General features: G+C 42.3%; 1 protein-coding gene across 2 annotated transcripts in view; it reads right to left on the bottom strand.

Annotated features, from left to right (window-relative positions):
- The window catches only part of jag2b (jagged canonical Notch ligand 2b), a 49,972-nt gene that overhangs the window by 17,985 nt on the left and 16,439 nt on the right, over nucleotides 1–15,548 (bottom strand). For both annotated transcript variants that reach the window (XM_083934338.1, XM_083934339.1), the window contains exons 3-9: nucleotides 12,015–12,069; nucleotides 7,392–7,649; nucleotides 5,935–5,995; nucleotides 3,193–3,323; nucleotides 1,779–1,898; nucleotides 883–996; nucleotides 537–650 (exon numbers count right to left, since the gene is read on the bottom strand). In XM_083934338.1, coding sequence (XP_083790464.1) covers nucleotides 537–650; nucleotides 883–996; nucleotides 1,779–1,898; nucleotides 3,193–3,323; nucleotides 5,935–5,995; nucleotides 7,392–7,649; nucleotides 12,015–12,069 — 853 coding nt within the window. The remainder of the gene's footprint in view (nucleotides 1–536; nucleotides 651–882; nucleotides 997–1,778; nucleotides 1,899–3,192; nucleotides 3,324–5,934; nucleotides 5,996–7,391; nucleotides 7,650–12,014; nucleotides 12,070–15,548) is intronic.

The raw sequence follows: 15,548 nt of genomic DNA, 5'->3' as shown, positions 1-15,548 counted from the left end.
CCTGTAAGCTGAGATCTGAGCTGGTAAGATGACACTGTACTCTTGGGATCTTTTTCCTACCTTTACCACCCCGCACACACTCCAACTTTGTTTACTGGTCCTAATCCCTTTCCTGGCTTCTCGCCGCTCACGTCCGCTTGCCAGGGCGGCAGCGGAAAAAAACAAACGAATGCTACCACCAGCGACAAACAAACAGCCGGATATAGACACACTAGTAGCTCATAAAATCATTGAGAGAAAAAAAAAAAGAGTGGTGCAGCTGCCAGCTCGTCCAGGATATTGACAGCTCGTGCTCTGCCAAGGGGGCTCAGGTTCCAATTTGAATACAAAAACATATATCCTGAGCATTGTGTGTGTGTGTGTGTGTGTGTGTGTGTGTGTGTGTGTGTGATTTGATTTAGGAAAAGGAACAAATAGGAAAGAAACGACTGCAAAAACACATCTCCCTGTAGAAATGTAGAGTTGTTTGCAGAGAAAACTGAAATCCTGAATATGGGAAATAAAATGTTTTAACCATCTCCAGTGATGAATCTCACCTATCTGGCAGGTCTTCCCCTCCCACTGTGGAGGGCACACACACTCGAAGCCGTCCTCCAGATCGATGCAGGTTCCACCCTGAGCACATGGACTGGAGGCACACTCGTCCAAATCTGAGAAAAAAAACACAAACACTTCAACTCACACTGTTTATTTATTATTAACTGCAACATTTGAGGAAAGTGCTGAATTCGAGTAAGACTTTGGACATTAATAATATCATGGAGAAAGAGGACAAGAAGGAGGGATGAGAGATTTGGACTAACTGAAGTAAACATGTCCAAATGAAGCTAAGTGGATGCTGAACAACACAGGGTTTGTGTCAGAGTGAAAGATATAACTCACTGTTGGCACAGGTCAGACCCTCCCAGCCAGGCGGACACTGGCACTCAAACCCTGTGGGAACCTCGTGGCATGTACCACCGTTGGCGCACGGATCAGAAACACAGGCGTGCTCGGCTGATGGAGGAAGAGAGGTGTCATCAAAGAAGGAAGAAGTGAATCATTACCATTTGTTGCTTGCTGTAGATAAGCAACCATTTCCAATAGATTATATCAAAGGCGTCCTTTGTTAGCTGTTAGCATGCTAGCATAGAATTATTTCCTACCTTTGTATATCTGTACCAAAAGGTCTCATATTCTGCTCATTTTCAGGTTGATTCTGTATTTGTATATTGGGTTCCTATTTGAACATGTTTAAATGCTTTAATGTTCAAAAAACACGTTACTTTTCTCATTTTGTTTGTCAGAATATACTTGTAAGTCCTGACGGCTCGTTTAAAGACACAGTTTCTGAATATAGGCTGTGTGCATTTCTCTGTGGATTCAATGTTCTGATACTTTCACAGTATTATAAAAACTCTCGACCTGCTTTATAAGAATAAAAAAAAAGAAGACATCTGACGTTTTACAATTTGGACCTTTAAGTACAGAAACTACAGTAAGGATTGTTTCTATTCTTGATTACTGATCGTTAAATGGACAAAAATCCCAGACGTTCTAGAAAGAATAACCACCACAATTTCTCAGAGCGCAAGATGAATCTTCTTATCGCTCATTTTATTCAACCAACAGTCCAAAAACCAAAAGATATTCAGTTTACCCTCATATACAGCAAAGAAATGCTGTCATTAATGAATCCAACGGGACCACAGTGAAAAGGGGAAATATTGTACATGACAGAAGATCTTGGTCACCCTTCAAAGACAGCAGTGCGGGTTCTAGCCTGGGTTCTCACTCACCTATCTGACAGGTCTTTCCAGAGTATCCCTGTGGACAGGCGCAGTGGTACTCATCTGGTTCAGTGTTCATGCATGTTCCTCCGTTGACACAAGGCTGGTGGCGACCGCAGTAGTTGAGATCTGGAGAAAGACACCGCAACACTCATTTAGTGATTGGTATTATCCCATTTTAGATCAAATCTTGAATTCATCCATCCTGCCTGAATTATCTGCAAAAAGTGTCCATCCGTAATAAAGATCTTTGCATCATGTTTGTCTATATGCAATGCTGCTGACACTGAACTGAGCCCTGTTACCACACTGTACTAAAAGTTCTACAGTCTCTGGTCGAGCAGTGAAGTGAAGCGCCAAATCAGATGTGCAAGGCTTGTAAAGTTGCAGACAAATGTTGTTGAAATTTAACATTTCCAGAAAATGTTAACGAATGAGACTTCCAACCGAACCTGTAGAAAACGTGATGAAATTAGGGCAGTTACGTTTGTTACGTGTATTTATTTGAAGGGACGTTACAGCCGCCTCATCACTCAGCCCCTTCAGACACTTAGCTCGTTTCACCATAATTTTATCCTGCTGGTGCCGGGAGTTCCTGGGAAGCTTGTTGGGGATCTTCACTCGGTATAGAGCACCAGCTGTCAGCTTTCACAGGAAGCACATAGTGTTTTCACAGCCACTCTGCTGCACTTCATTATGATGGAGGATTTACAGTATTTACAGGATACAGCCAAGCAGTCAGTTTTAGACTCTTAGAAGTCCTTTTTTCTTCTTCGATTGCTTATCTGTTTTTTCCGCGTACAGAAGAAAGTCAACTAAACCCTGTTTGATACCTGCCAGGTCACCCTAAAGGCTGGTAAATAAAAGAGCGAGGATCTGTCTCCACTGGGGATCTCAGGACCCATTCTCATCCCCCGAAGAGCCCTCTGTGACGAAGGGATGTGAGGGGATCGAGTGTCCCTGCTGCTGCTCGGATCACACAGGCAGTAAAACTATCCAGCTGCTTAGAGAGGTTTCAGAGCTCATATGAAGGTAGGTTAAGGTACCTTTGAAAGGGGACATATTTTGCTCATTTTCACGTTGCTATTTGTATTCTGTGTTTCTACTAGAATATATCCACATGCTTTAATGTTAAAACAAACACTTTGTTCTCATACTGTCTGTCTGAATATACCTGTATTCACCGTCTGTCTCTTTAAGACCCCTCCCGAAAAGGTGTAACATTAACAGTATTCTACACGGTGATATGTTGCTTCTTCAGAGGTCTTTTCAGTAGCTCGCTCACTTGTTACTCATCGATTCCAGGCAACTGTAGCTTGAGGGGATGTGCAGGATGAAAGCAGGCGCTCTGCCAGTGTCTTGTGTGGGAGGAGATGAAACTTGAAAAAAACTACATAAAAAAAAAAAAAAAACTTTTCCATACCTTTATCACACAACAGGCCACCCCAGTTCCTCTCACAGTTGCACTGCCACTTGATGTTGCAGGTCCCGTGGACGCATCCGGGGTAAAGCACACATTCATCACAGAATTGGCCCTGCCAGCCGTAGTTACACCTGTCAAACAAAGCCACAAAAATAATTTCACACATGTTACGTTTATTTCTTTGCACTTTCTTTAAAACGACCATTCTCTCAACAGCACTAGATCAAGATATTAAGTTAATGTGTTCATATTCTGGAGAACATGTTCAAAGGTCTCTATTGAATAATTTTTAAATGAGACGTCAATATAAAGTAGGAAATAAAAAAATGGTATTTCTTATTTAAAACTGGTAACAGAACTTAATATTCATTCAGCTTAACACTGAGGGGATCAAAAAATAAATAAATCATCGTATGGATTTCATTGTGCACAAGATCCTACTTATGGAGTGGAAGTATCCAGGAAATAAAGTCAATGAAGCCTGATAAAAACACACTTTTTCCAATGCAAAACACTTACAAATCAAGAAGAGCCTTTTCCTTATTTCTTAATCGATTGATGTGGAGACGTGACAAAAATGAAATGTTCGCCACAAAATCAAGGCAACGCTCGCGAGTAATTGATACGTAAATGGTAATTTAGTATTCTTTCAAGTCCAGTGACAAGCTGCCACAAAAAAGCCAAGCTTCTCAAAACCAAACCCATCACAGAAGTGCACGATTAAAAATAATAACATTTATTATTAAGTTAGTGGGGAAGAGTCCAGTGAGTTACTGAATGTGCAAAAGGGACAAAATGAGTGGCTGATTTGAGCCTTTGGGTGCAACCTGCCTAATAGTTGAAACACACCTAATACTGTATCTGGTTTTGGTTCAACCTATCCCACGGCCTCCTGCCAACTAATCTTAGTGGAGGGTTACATTCCAGGGTTGGAGGGGTTAAGAATACTTCCAGCGGCTCCCATGCTCGGGTTAGAGTCTGGCGACTGAGAGCTACGAGGGTGGCACGGTGCTTCTGAGAGCGAGCGACTGGAGACAACTGAGTGTATACAGTAACGCGTGTGCATGCGCCTGCAGCTTCATGACAGTGCTAGGCTATTCCAGGGCTGTGGTGTCGTCGAGCCAGCTGTCTTGTCAATTGACTGCTATTTTGAGTCTCCTGCAGACGGCACCGCTGTCTCTCTGAGACGAGGCCTTTCGGAAATCTCTCTGGCTGGGGGTGGGGGTGGGGGGCGGTCATCAGGGAATACTTGGCATGCTTCTTCCACTGTATATGATTAGCTTCAGAGGGTCTGACAGCAATGTAGCAATAACACTAACAGTACTTTTGGCAAGGAGACTCGCTCACTGCTTTTTAAAATAATGGATCAAAAGAGGCAATTTGTGGCCATATTGATGTTATAATTAATCACCAACACCTTACGGGTGCAGGCACGGTGTTTCTTGTGAGTTGGTTTCCAACATCTTGGCACTTTGACATGGCAAAGTTTGCAAAGCGTTCAAGAGTGCTGAAAAATGTGTTACATTGCTTACCCAATGGATTCTAGGGGGAGGATATGTCAGAACAAGCATAATGTGTGCTAATAAAACGCCTCAATGCAGCAGCGTAATAACAACAGGCACGTACCAGCTTTTGTGTTTCTTAAAAAGCCTGTGGCAAATGAGGCAAAGCCCATAAAACTGTGATGAAATAAAGGCAATGAAAGGGAGAAGGCGAGGGATTTAATACCACATTTCTGTGACCTGAGGCCTCATTAAATTCATGCCACTGCAGGAAGATTCTTTACTGCTGCTCTTCTATTCATGTCACTCTTCCTGTTGACTGGGACTTGACATTTTCAGAAGAATAAGATGCTTCCCTCTGTTGTCTGTCTGATAACTGGAATAAGGATACTGAACAAGGGGCAGACAAAAAATGTGAAGCCGTTTCCTAAAACTGGTCATCCCCCCTGTTATGCTCCGGCTCCGAGCCAAAACCCTGTTTCCTAATAATGGAAGAAGTGTCTCATTCCATCTGGCAGGTGGGAGGAGGGGAAGGGGGGGGGGGGGGGGGGGGGGTTACAAATGACGACGGGATGCACCACATCCTGGAAACGTGGACCTATGGGGCCATTCTACGTCACTTTATCTAACTGTCATTTCCACTTTGGGAAATGTACATAACACAGTGGGATATTAATTTCCTTTCCTTCCCCCCTGCCCTTCAAGGAGGACTGCAATGCGGATGGGGAGGGGATATGACAATTCCCAGCACGTTTACCTGTGGTCAAATTCACACACCAACACGCGCACACACACCGAGGACTCCCTTTTTTTCTTCGGTCAGAGCAGCAGAGAGCTGATGAGATGCTTGGTATTCTCTGAAGGATTTCAGGTGGCTAAAAATACAAGAAGGCAGGCGCGGCATTGCCCTTTTCTTCTGAACCGAAGCGGAGATGCCCAAGAGGAAAGAAAAAGGCTGACGCCAAAAAAAAAAAAAAAACAGGCTACCTCAAGTGAAGGGGTCTCCGTTCGGCATCTGAAATCCATCGCTCTGTGCACACATTTTCGCTTGCCTTTATGATAACCACGACTGCAGTTCTTACAGAAATCCCAGCTCTGTTGAGCTAAAAATCCAACCGCGTGTACAGTATGATTGATCTAAACCCAAAGCAGCCAGAGATAAAGACTCCTGGAGAAAATAAAGGATTTGAGCAGTCACATTTCCGTATATGAAAGAGACAGATTTTCCTGTTAATCTTACTTGCATTCCCCTGGGACAGAGCAGCCGCCATGTAACAGGTTGCAGCCTTGCTTGCAGATTGCTAAGTAAAAAAAAACAACAAGAAGACACAGAGAATCAATTACATTCAATTGGGAGACGTGTAACTTTACATTTCTTCTTATAAAAACAATTTATTTATAAGTGATCCAGAGAGAAGTGGGGGACAAGGCAGGGCGACGGTGTGTAAAGGTGGGAGGAGGAAAAGCTTGTTTGTTTGTTTCTAACAAGTGCAACAAGACGTGAGAATTCATGGCACCTTGACCAGGGTTGTGGGGGGCGAGGAAGGGACATCTTTATAGCCTGCATGTACAACACTACACCCCCTCTTAAAAACAACCCTAGCCCCTCTCCCCTCCCCTGCTCGTTTCACCCTTCGTCTTCTAAGGTCAGTTGGGTGATTTATTGAGGCCCCCCACTCTCTCTACACCACCCACAAGCACGACCTCAACACTGCACGTTGCGTTTCCACCAATGCTTTTTTGGAAACCACACTTGTACAACTGAAAAGAATTTGTGTTTCCTGAAATTTTTCTGTTCTTAGGATTTTGTTTGCACAGTAGTTGGTGTGTCTGTCAAGTAAGAACACCGCATCAGAAGTTTTTAATGATAACTACATTTACTATCGGCAGATGATCTGAACACTTTACACACTTAGAGTTTAAAAAAAAATAAAAAAAATTCTAACATTCATCTTCGATTGATCTGCTGATTTTGTTCTAGATTAATCAATTAATCTTCTCTTCTATAAAATATCAGAAAGTGGTGAAAAATGTTCGTCTCAAAGTCAGATTTGTCACTTCAAAACCCAACATTTTCAGCTTGATGTGATATTTAACAGAGGAAAGCAGGAAATCTCCATATTTGAGAGCCTGCAGACACTTTAAAAACATCTTTTACAATGGATCAGTTATAGAAATAGTTGGCAATTAATTGAATGACTAATCAACTAAATGGTCTAAGTAAAGTCTTAACTATAGATAGCCTCCTCAACAATTTGTTCATAGAAAAAAGTATGGCTGCAATTAATGATTACTTTCATTATCAATTAAGCTGCCTTCTTCTTATTTTCCTTTATTAAAAAAATTCATCGTTTACCATGTCCAACAGCTCAAAGTGATCTGTTCAGATATTTTTTCTGACCAAAACCTAAAGATATTCACTTTATTATCATACATGACAAAGAAAAACATCAAACCTTCACATGTGAGAAGCTCAAATGTTTGGCACCTGTTTTTAATAACTAACATGATTAATAGATTATAAATATAGTCACCGTCTAGTTTTCTGTTGATAAACTAATCCATTCATCATTGCAGCTCTAAAAAGAAAGTCTGGTCTTTTCATGAGACTGCTCCGTGCACTGTGGGGTCATCTTGACAGACTCACATAGAAAATAACATGTCCGTCTTTTTCTGTGTGGGACATCTGCAGCTCACCTGTCCTGCAGTCGGAGCCCATCCAGCCGTCCAGGCACACCTGTGACCCTGAAGGCTCGCAGCGATAGTGACCGAAGTAGTCGTCTCGAGGAACACACAGCTTGTTGCACTTGTTGCCGTAGTAGTTGTCGTCGCATCGCACTCTGATACGATAGATGAGGCGAGCCACCGGCCCGTCGTGCAGGATGGTCTGCCAGTGGTCGCCGGGGTTGATCATGCCGGTGTGAGTGTTGCGTTCAATCAGCAGCTCCTCGTCGGCTGAAAAAGAAAACAGACGAAGACAAATGAGTCGATGTTGAAGTTGTGAATATTTTTGTCCTGTTTTGACCACAGAACCAAGTGGATGAACAGAATGAACAGATACACAGAACTGAGAGCACCAAAAACTGCTGGAGACATTAAACAGAAAGACAGTGACTAAGTGCACTTCACAAAATGTCTAACTAGTCTTTAACATGTACACTTCCACACAGAAAACGCCATATTTAAAGAGGATATAACCAACATCTCTACAATAAAAATGTAGTACAGTGCTCATTGTTTAGTTGGTTAGCACTGTCGCCTCACAGCAAGAGGGTTCCTTGTTCGAATCCCGGCTGGGGCCCTTCTGTGTGGAGTTTGCTTGTTCTCCCTGTGTATGCGTGGGTTCTCTCCCAGTTCACTGGCTTCCACGATCCAAAGACATGCTCGTGTTAAGGTTAATTGTTGACTCTAAATTGCCCGTAGGTGTGAACGTGAGTGTGAATGTTTGTCTGTCTCTGTTGGTCTCTATGTGCCTTGCGATTGACTGGCGTCCTGTCCAGGGTGTACCCCGCCTGACGCCCGAAGTCAGCTGGGATCGCAAACAAAACTCAGAAGGCCATCAGCCGCTGCAACACAGACATCAAACAATGATGTGGGACCTCCCTCATTCGGACGTTAAGTCATTCCTTCACAAGAAAAGCGGTGCATTCTTATTCAGCAGACAGACGCTTTGATATCACTCTGTGTGTGTGTGTGTGTGTGTGTGTGTGTGTGTGTGTGTGTGTGTGTGTGTGTGTGTGTGTGTGTGTGTGTGTGTGTGTGTGTGTGTGTGTGTGTGTGTGTGTGTGTGTGTGTGTGTGTGTGTGTGTGTGTGTGTTACCCACTGAATTATAAGTATGCAATTGAAATTCATTGTCTGCAAATGGATCTATTTTCTGGTGATAGCAGCGGTGCCTTCTGAGCTGTCTGTATGTGCACCGTCATGTCGAGGAGGTTGCTGCCATTTAGCCTCTGGCACGCCAACACTCCCATTAAACATTGTTTGTCTCCGTGGGGCTCGCCGCAGCGCCGGCTTCCAGAAAGAAAGCAATCTTATCACAGTGGGATCGAAACTAGCAAACAATCTCTGTGGAAATAGGGGGTCTGCGATTTCCTTTTTTCGCCATGGCTTTGGTGGCAATGCACCATAGACATTTTGAAGTGAGCAAGCAGGGACCAACACACACATATACACGCATACCTTCCTCTGCTGGGGGACTGCCACAATGTCAGACAGAATTAAGCAACAATAACAGAAATAACTCCCGGCAGTTGCCAGATAGAGAACAATGGGCTCCGGGCCCAAGCCGGGCTTCGCTACCTCGGTGTCTAAACACTGAGCCGGGCCGCCCAGTCCACTCCACTTCCTGCTCGATAAACACACAGCCGGCTGCCTTTCCTGAGGACACAAGGGGGAAGGGAATAGCGGCACACTGGAGGACATGACGGAGGAGAGGAATCTCACTGACAGACCCACACACTGGTAGGCTCCTACGTAGGACAAGACATGAGGCCGGTGCTGACTCAGGCCGAAGGACAAGTTCCAGCGTCTTCTTACGGATGCACACCATTTCAAAATTTTTCCTTGCACGCCTCTTATCGTGCAATACAGTTCGCCTCGAGGGTTTCTTGTCAATTCATATGACCAGATTTTTACTTTGGATGAGATTAGGGATGTTAATAACTAACTGTTTAACCAATACCAATTTTGACAGATTACTACGATCAGTTAAAGAGTTAGTACACGTGCAACCATAAGTGCCTTTTACTGGAGTTACTTAAGCACTGGCAAACTGCCTTTTAGCAGTGGTATACGCTTCGTTGCCCCGTAGACATCCAACAAATACAGAGCTTAAAAACACAACTTGCTAGTGCAGCAGCAAGAGCAACATGACAAATGCCATTATATCGATGAGGAGTGGCGGGTCAAATCTGCCGTCCCACACACTGAGTATAGCAGGCAGACAAACAAATGATAATCTCGCAGGTGGATGTGACGAAGACTTTCCTGCTTGTTTCCTACTTGTCTGTTAAAGGTTAATGATTGGTTATGAGGGTCAGCTATTGGTCAGAAAAAGAAGTTAAAGATGAGTTAAGTTGAGAAAGACAATAAGAGCAGGACCTAAGAAAAAATCAAATGAATGACCATTCCAGTCAGATAACAACATTTTTAGCAGAGGCAACAGTGAAAACTGCTATCAATTACTAGAATGGCTGTCTAATGGGCCACTAAACTACCTGATCCAACTTGATATCTACCCGCTGTACACCTTCTGCCCTTCAGTTTAGGATTGAGCGTTCAGGATATGACGTGTGATGTGTAAAGCATTGAGATGAGGCAGGATCTGAGCACGCGGATTCCTGTGCTGTGCCGAGTATGAGTGGAGGAAACTGGGGGAAATCCAGTCTTCAATGCCAGTGCGTAGGTAACTTAAAAAAAACCACACACATCATGATGTTGTTGTCTGCAAAGCTATGAAAAAAAATACGATGCCTGTTGATAATGTGACCACTGGGAAGCTTGAAATGCCATAAACACAACTGCAGCGATAAAAAAACCTACAGCTCGTCTCAAAGCAGTCAAGCTTCTTACTCTATCACACCATTGTTTTCTGTAATATATGTTCTGTAAAAAAGGGTTTTATATTAGAAAACATTAACACAGCTACAATATGTCAGCGATACGCCAATATACCAGTCTGGCTCTAGTCTCGTATAAGTCTTTTAATCTAATATGTCTTTGAACACCAACCGTGAAAACCAAGCCCTGATTTCCACACGAGGATTGATGTATGTGCCGTGACATGACACATTAACTGTGAAAACAAGTACCAAAAACAAAATGAATGAAATAATGAGTGTGACCTGCCTGACCCCACCTGCAAATGGAAGAAAAGGCTAATATCGCTACAGCAGCTCACTGTGACCTTACAGGAGTGTCCCCACTACAAAAAGAGTCCCTTGTGATCTCCCACGGAGGTTGAAAGGAGCATTTGTTTCAGACGTTTGTGCTTCATGAACCCATGACATTAATGTTGAAGTCAGCTGATGTCTTTGACCCAACAGCAGGCTCAGTGCGGCTTTCAAACAGCAATTCAACATAGAATGAATCAAACCCGCGTGAGCTTCAAAAGGTCCATTTTATATTCTATACTTTGAGACAAGACCAAGAAATGTGTCTTTTCCCCATTTGATGCCAGTGAAATGTTTTCTTATGCCCTGTATCCTTTTGCTACTTCATAGCAGTTTGGCTGAGACTTAAGTGCGAGCAGCTGGCAGAAAATCAATTGGGACATTTTCTCAAGCGACACTGAGGCCTTACATCCATCGGAAACATCAGAACTAATTACTGTAAATGTACGCAATTACTGGGAGGCCCACAGGCACAAAAAAACAGCGACAACACAAGGCATGCAACAGTCTAATCAAAGCGCTGTGATGTCAAAATCTATTTCTTCTCCATTGTCTGCATTCTCGAGTGGAAGTGTGTTTGATGTTATGGACAAAACAGGATGTAATGACCTCATATAAATAAAAGAGTTTGGACTGGAGGGGACGGTAAGGTTCTGGATATAAACGCAGGCTTGAGCGCAGAGAGGTATTCGTGAAAAATGCCACCGTCTCCACACATCAAAGCTTATATCCACACATGCAGACACTATAGTCCTCAATGGGTCCTCTTCCTCCCAGACTGGGCTACTGCTTCAGACGGGAAAAAGGGGTTATACAGGAGTCCATCCAGCGGACATAACCAAAGGAAAACAGGATACAGCTGGTCAGACCTGACCGCCACGGCCAACATAGCTGAGCAGAACCAAGATGTGTATTCTATATGAAGCGCTACAGATGACAGTACAACATGTTTTCCACCTGCTAACCTATAGTGTTAAAGCAGGAATTCAATCAAGTTTCCATTTACGACCTGGATACACAAAACACATAAAAGATGTGGACAGGAGGGAACATTCTAACTCGGGCTGTAGCCAATAAACATATTTATTATCAGTTAACCTGCAGATTCTTTTACTGGATTAATTACTCAGTCGATCTCAGAAAAAAATTGGAAAATGTCCCTCATAATTCTCTAGAGACAATAAAATATAACAGTTACTATAAAATATAAAGTAAAAAAAAATAAAAAAGCCAAATATCCATATTTTAGATGCAGCCATTACTTGTGGCTTACTTTTGGCATTTTTGCTTGAAAATAATAAAACGAAAAAGGATTAGATTGTTGCCATATGTAAAAAAAAAATCCCAAAAAAAACAATCATCAGTCAGTGCCACTTGTCAAAACTGACAACAAGGTGGCGCTTAAAGGTGAGTGAAGTTTAGACTCACTGTTGCGTGTGCTGTTGTCCCAGTCCCAGGCCTCTACGATCAACGTGTACGTCCGCTGGAGGGAAAGGAAGGAAAAAAGAGAAATAAGTCAGGTGAAAATTGGACAAAATAGCATCTCTCTCTCTTCAACACAAGGTGTAAGAGTCTGCTCATGCCTGTGCAGGTAAGTCTAATTAGTCTAATTAATAAGGTTTAATTAAGTTTTTCTGCTGTCAATCTAATACTTATAAAAATAAAAAGAAATAGCTGTGATATGATTGCAATTATTGTGTATGATCTAGCTCAGGTTAGGTCGTTTTTAAAACATAAAAACACATACAGAGGATAAATGACTGAGAACTTTCTTTTATTATGTAGTTTGACAATCAGTCATAAGGGGAAAAGGAACATAAATAATCTGCTTTAAAAGTAGATTTTTTTTCTTGGCTAAATTATGTGGCATCAGATTGGTGCATAGACTCACATACTTGCCAATATCAGCATTTTAAGCTTTATTGGAGGCATTTCTGATACTCGTATTGGAAGTGCTGTGTTCCCTATTGTATGCACAGATTCGGCCGTTGTTATTCGTTTTGTCCCACAGAGCGTTTGGGCCCAGAAATGGTATTTTGAAAGGGTGTTACGTCAGACTTAAATATCGGATATGCAAATGCATGGAATGATAGTATTAAGCACAAAGAAACATAAAATTTGGATTCTGTCAATGAGCACTGGAAGAAGCCACAGCTTACTTACAGTCCAACATTTCCATTTCATGTGACTTAAATGTGATAACACACGTTTTTTTCTGTAATATATTTTGAAGCATTAGACTTTTCTTATTCAAATTACTTTAAAAAAAAATAAAGCCATGATAAACTTGCCTTGCCTAAAATAAAGCATACAATACTCAACAAAAACATAAGTGCTAATGATTATAATATTTCTTGTTTTACTCTCCAAAACAAAAAATGAGGAACATTTGACAAAGGGCCTTTGTTTTTATGTTCCTGAATTTTCCGGATAAGTAAACATCATTAATGATCACAATTTAGAGAATAATGCAGTGATCATTTCAGTCATAAACATGCAACTCTTTTACAGGCAGACACACACAAATCGATTCATTGCTACTACAGAGTCTCGTATGAAAGTTGGCTCCGTTACTCGAGGTGCGCTTGAGTTACGCTGCCAATGAAACCTAACGATTCAAAGATAAGAGAGCAGGATACGGTAAGTACAACTGTGGAAAGAAGCCAGGAGACAAGATGGAGATGTGGAGATGTGGAGGGGAACAGCAAACTGGGCTGTACCAACTTTCCTGTGGCTCAGTACGCATCATGGTAGCATGAACCTACTGCCTCGACAGCAAAGCTTTGATACAAAAATCCTGGTGAATCAAGCAAACACATCGCGAGGAGTTCAGATGTGCTGAGCAAAAAACTGAGGAAAAGGCCACAGCTGGTTGCCCGACAACCTCATGGTGACTAAACTACAACTTGTGGTATGATATCAAAGACAAATAAGCATATTTCCGAAGATGAACTATTGAACTATTCCTTTTTAAGTAACTGGATACATTTGATGCATCATAAAGGGATGGTTTGGGGTTTTTTTTAAGTGAAGTTGTAGGAGGAACTTATCCATAGTCAGTGTGTTATCTACAGTAGGTGGTGGTTGACACGCCCCCAGTTTGAAGAAGCAGGGACGAGAACAGGCACAGAAGCTAAGCGATCTACTGCCGTGGAGGATTTTAGCCACTTAAAATATCTATCAGCTTAAGTTTACGCTACATTTTTAATATTTTCACTTTTCGATTGAGAACTAAAGCCGTTGCACCCATGTACGCTCTCTTCAAAGCAACCACACTACTTTGAGAAAAACAGTCAATTTACTTTGCTGAACACGGCCGTTGGTGGTCTACGGCTGCCTGCATCATTTAGTTTGTTGGTGTTATTTTGCGACCGTGGTGAATCCAAACTAACCCTTTAAACACTACAGTCGAACAATAACATGCAGCTGTCTGACAGCAAGGCAAAGCAGTGAAAATATTCAACTACTACTGTCTGCTTATCCAAACTGGGGGGGTGCCGTCCACCATCTACTGTATGGATAAGTAACTCTTACAACCCCACGTCAAAAAATCCAAACTATCCCTTTAACAATGCAGCATTATAATTGTGACCCAGATGTGATGGTCTATGTTTTACCCACTGACCATAGACCTGCTGTTTTCTGAAAAAACACCACTGGAAAACATTTGCTGTGTCTCCTCTACACGTAATTAGTTTCAGCTTTCCTCTACCACAATCAATATATAAGTTTTAACAAGTTCTGTTAAAAAGGGTAGGTGGCTGTTCCACCATGTTTTCAGTAAAAAATAAAGCCTCAGCAGGTACAATGTCCATTAAGAAGGTCACTTTGCCTAAATTAGCTGTGCGAGATGAACTCTGCCGGGCTTTGTCCTTGGTTGCCAGACAGTGAGGTAAATCAGCAGCTAAGGGGATTATCAGTTTGTTAACAGTTGACCAGTATAACAGTAGTGGTGCATTGATGAATGTTCTTTACCCTGTGCTGAAATGCAGCAAAAATGGTGATGATTTTTTCCCCAGATTCCCAAATGTGATCTGCTGTTTTTTCCTGTTTTCAATAATATTTAACTGGATGATTTTGGTTTTGTACTGTTGGTTAAAGACATCGCCTTGAGCTCTGGTAAAATGGGACACCTATTATTCACTATTTTCTGACTTATTTTGAGCTAACTGATGAATGAAAAAAAAACAGGTTAATGGGGGTCCCCACTCCTAATGCATGCACCACCATGCCTCCAAGTATAACAATTCTAATTCATTTTGCAGTACAACAACTATTTGTATGATTTATATTACATTTCGTCAATTTAAGTACATACTTTAATTGACACTTAATGGATATTATGAAGGGATTGTTCTTGAAACATGCTGACTAAATGCTTTGCAGTGATGTAGCAGAAATCTGAGCTGAGTTTGGGTAAACTTGAACAGTGTTATTACGTGGGCACACACACACACGAAAACTAACCAAGCTAACCAGCATCACAAGAGTAATCTAGCTGGTGTGCTGCAGGGCACACTGCTAGGCAACCAGCTGACCTAAATAGCACTCATTACGTCACCACCAGTGACAGTTGTAGTAGCCACAGTGTGACTGCTGTGACCTCTACTGTAATGTCATTGATATGACGTTGGCCTGATTTGGGGGGGGGGCAAAAAAGAAAAGCATAAGGCAAGTATTTGAGGGACTTCAATGCTTCAATGAAGCGGGAAAGAGAAATCACAGGGAGGGGGATTGGAAAATGTGTGTGTATGTGTGTGTGTGTGTGTGTGTCAGTCTGTGTTGTTGATCTGGGGGACCAACAAGCTGGTAGGCTGGTTGCTGCTGGGCTGTGGGATTAAGTAGGCTTGTCTGGCTGTGGGTGGTGGCGGGAGGAAGGGGAGGGGAGTGTTATTGTGGAGGACCACGGGTGACAAGAGAAGGGGATAGAAGATGACAGGATAGGGGTGAGCTAAAGGGCTT

The sequence above is a fragment of the Echiichthys vipera genome (assembly GCF_963691815.1).
Source record: "Echiichthys vipera genome assembly, chromosome: 19".
Classification (NCBI taxonomy): Eukaryota; Metazoa; Chordata; class Actinopteri; order Perciformes; family Trachinidae; genus Echiichthys; species Echiichthys vipera.
Note: the sequence above shows the minus strand (reverse complement) of the source record. Positions and strands in the feature narration are given on the sequence as shown.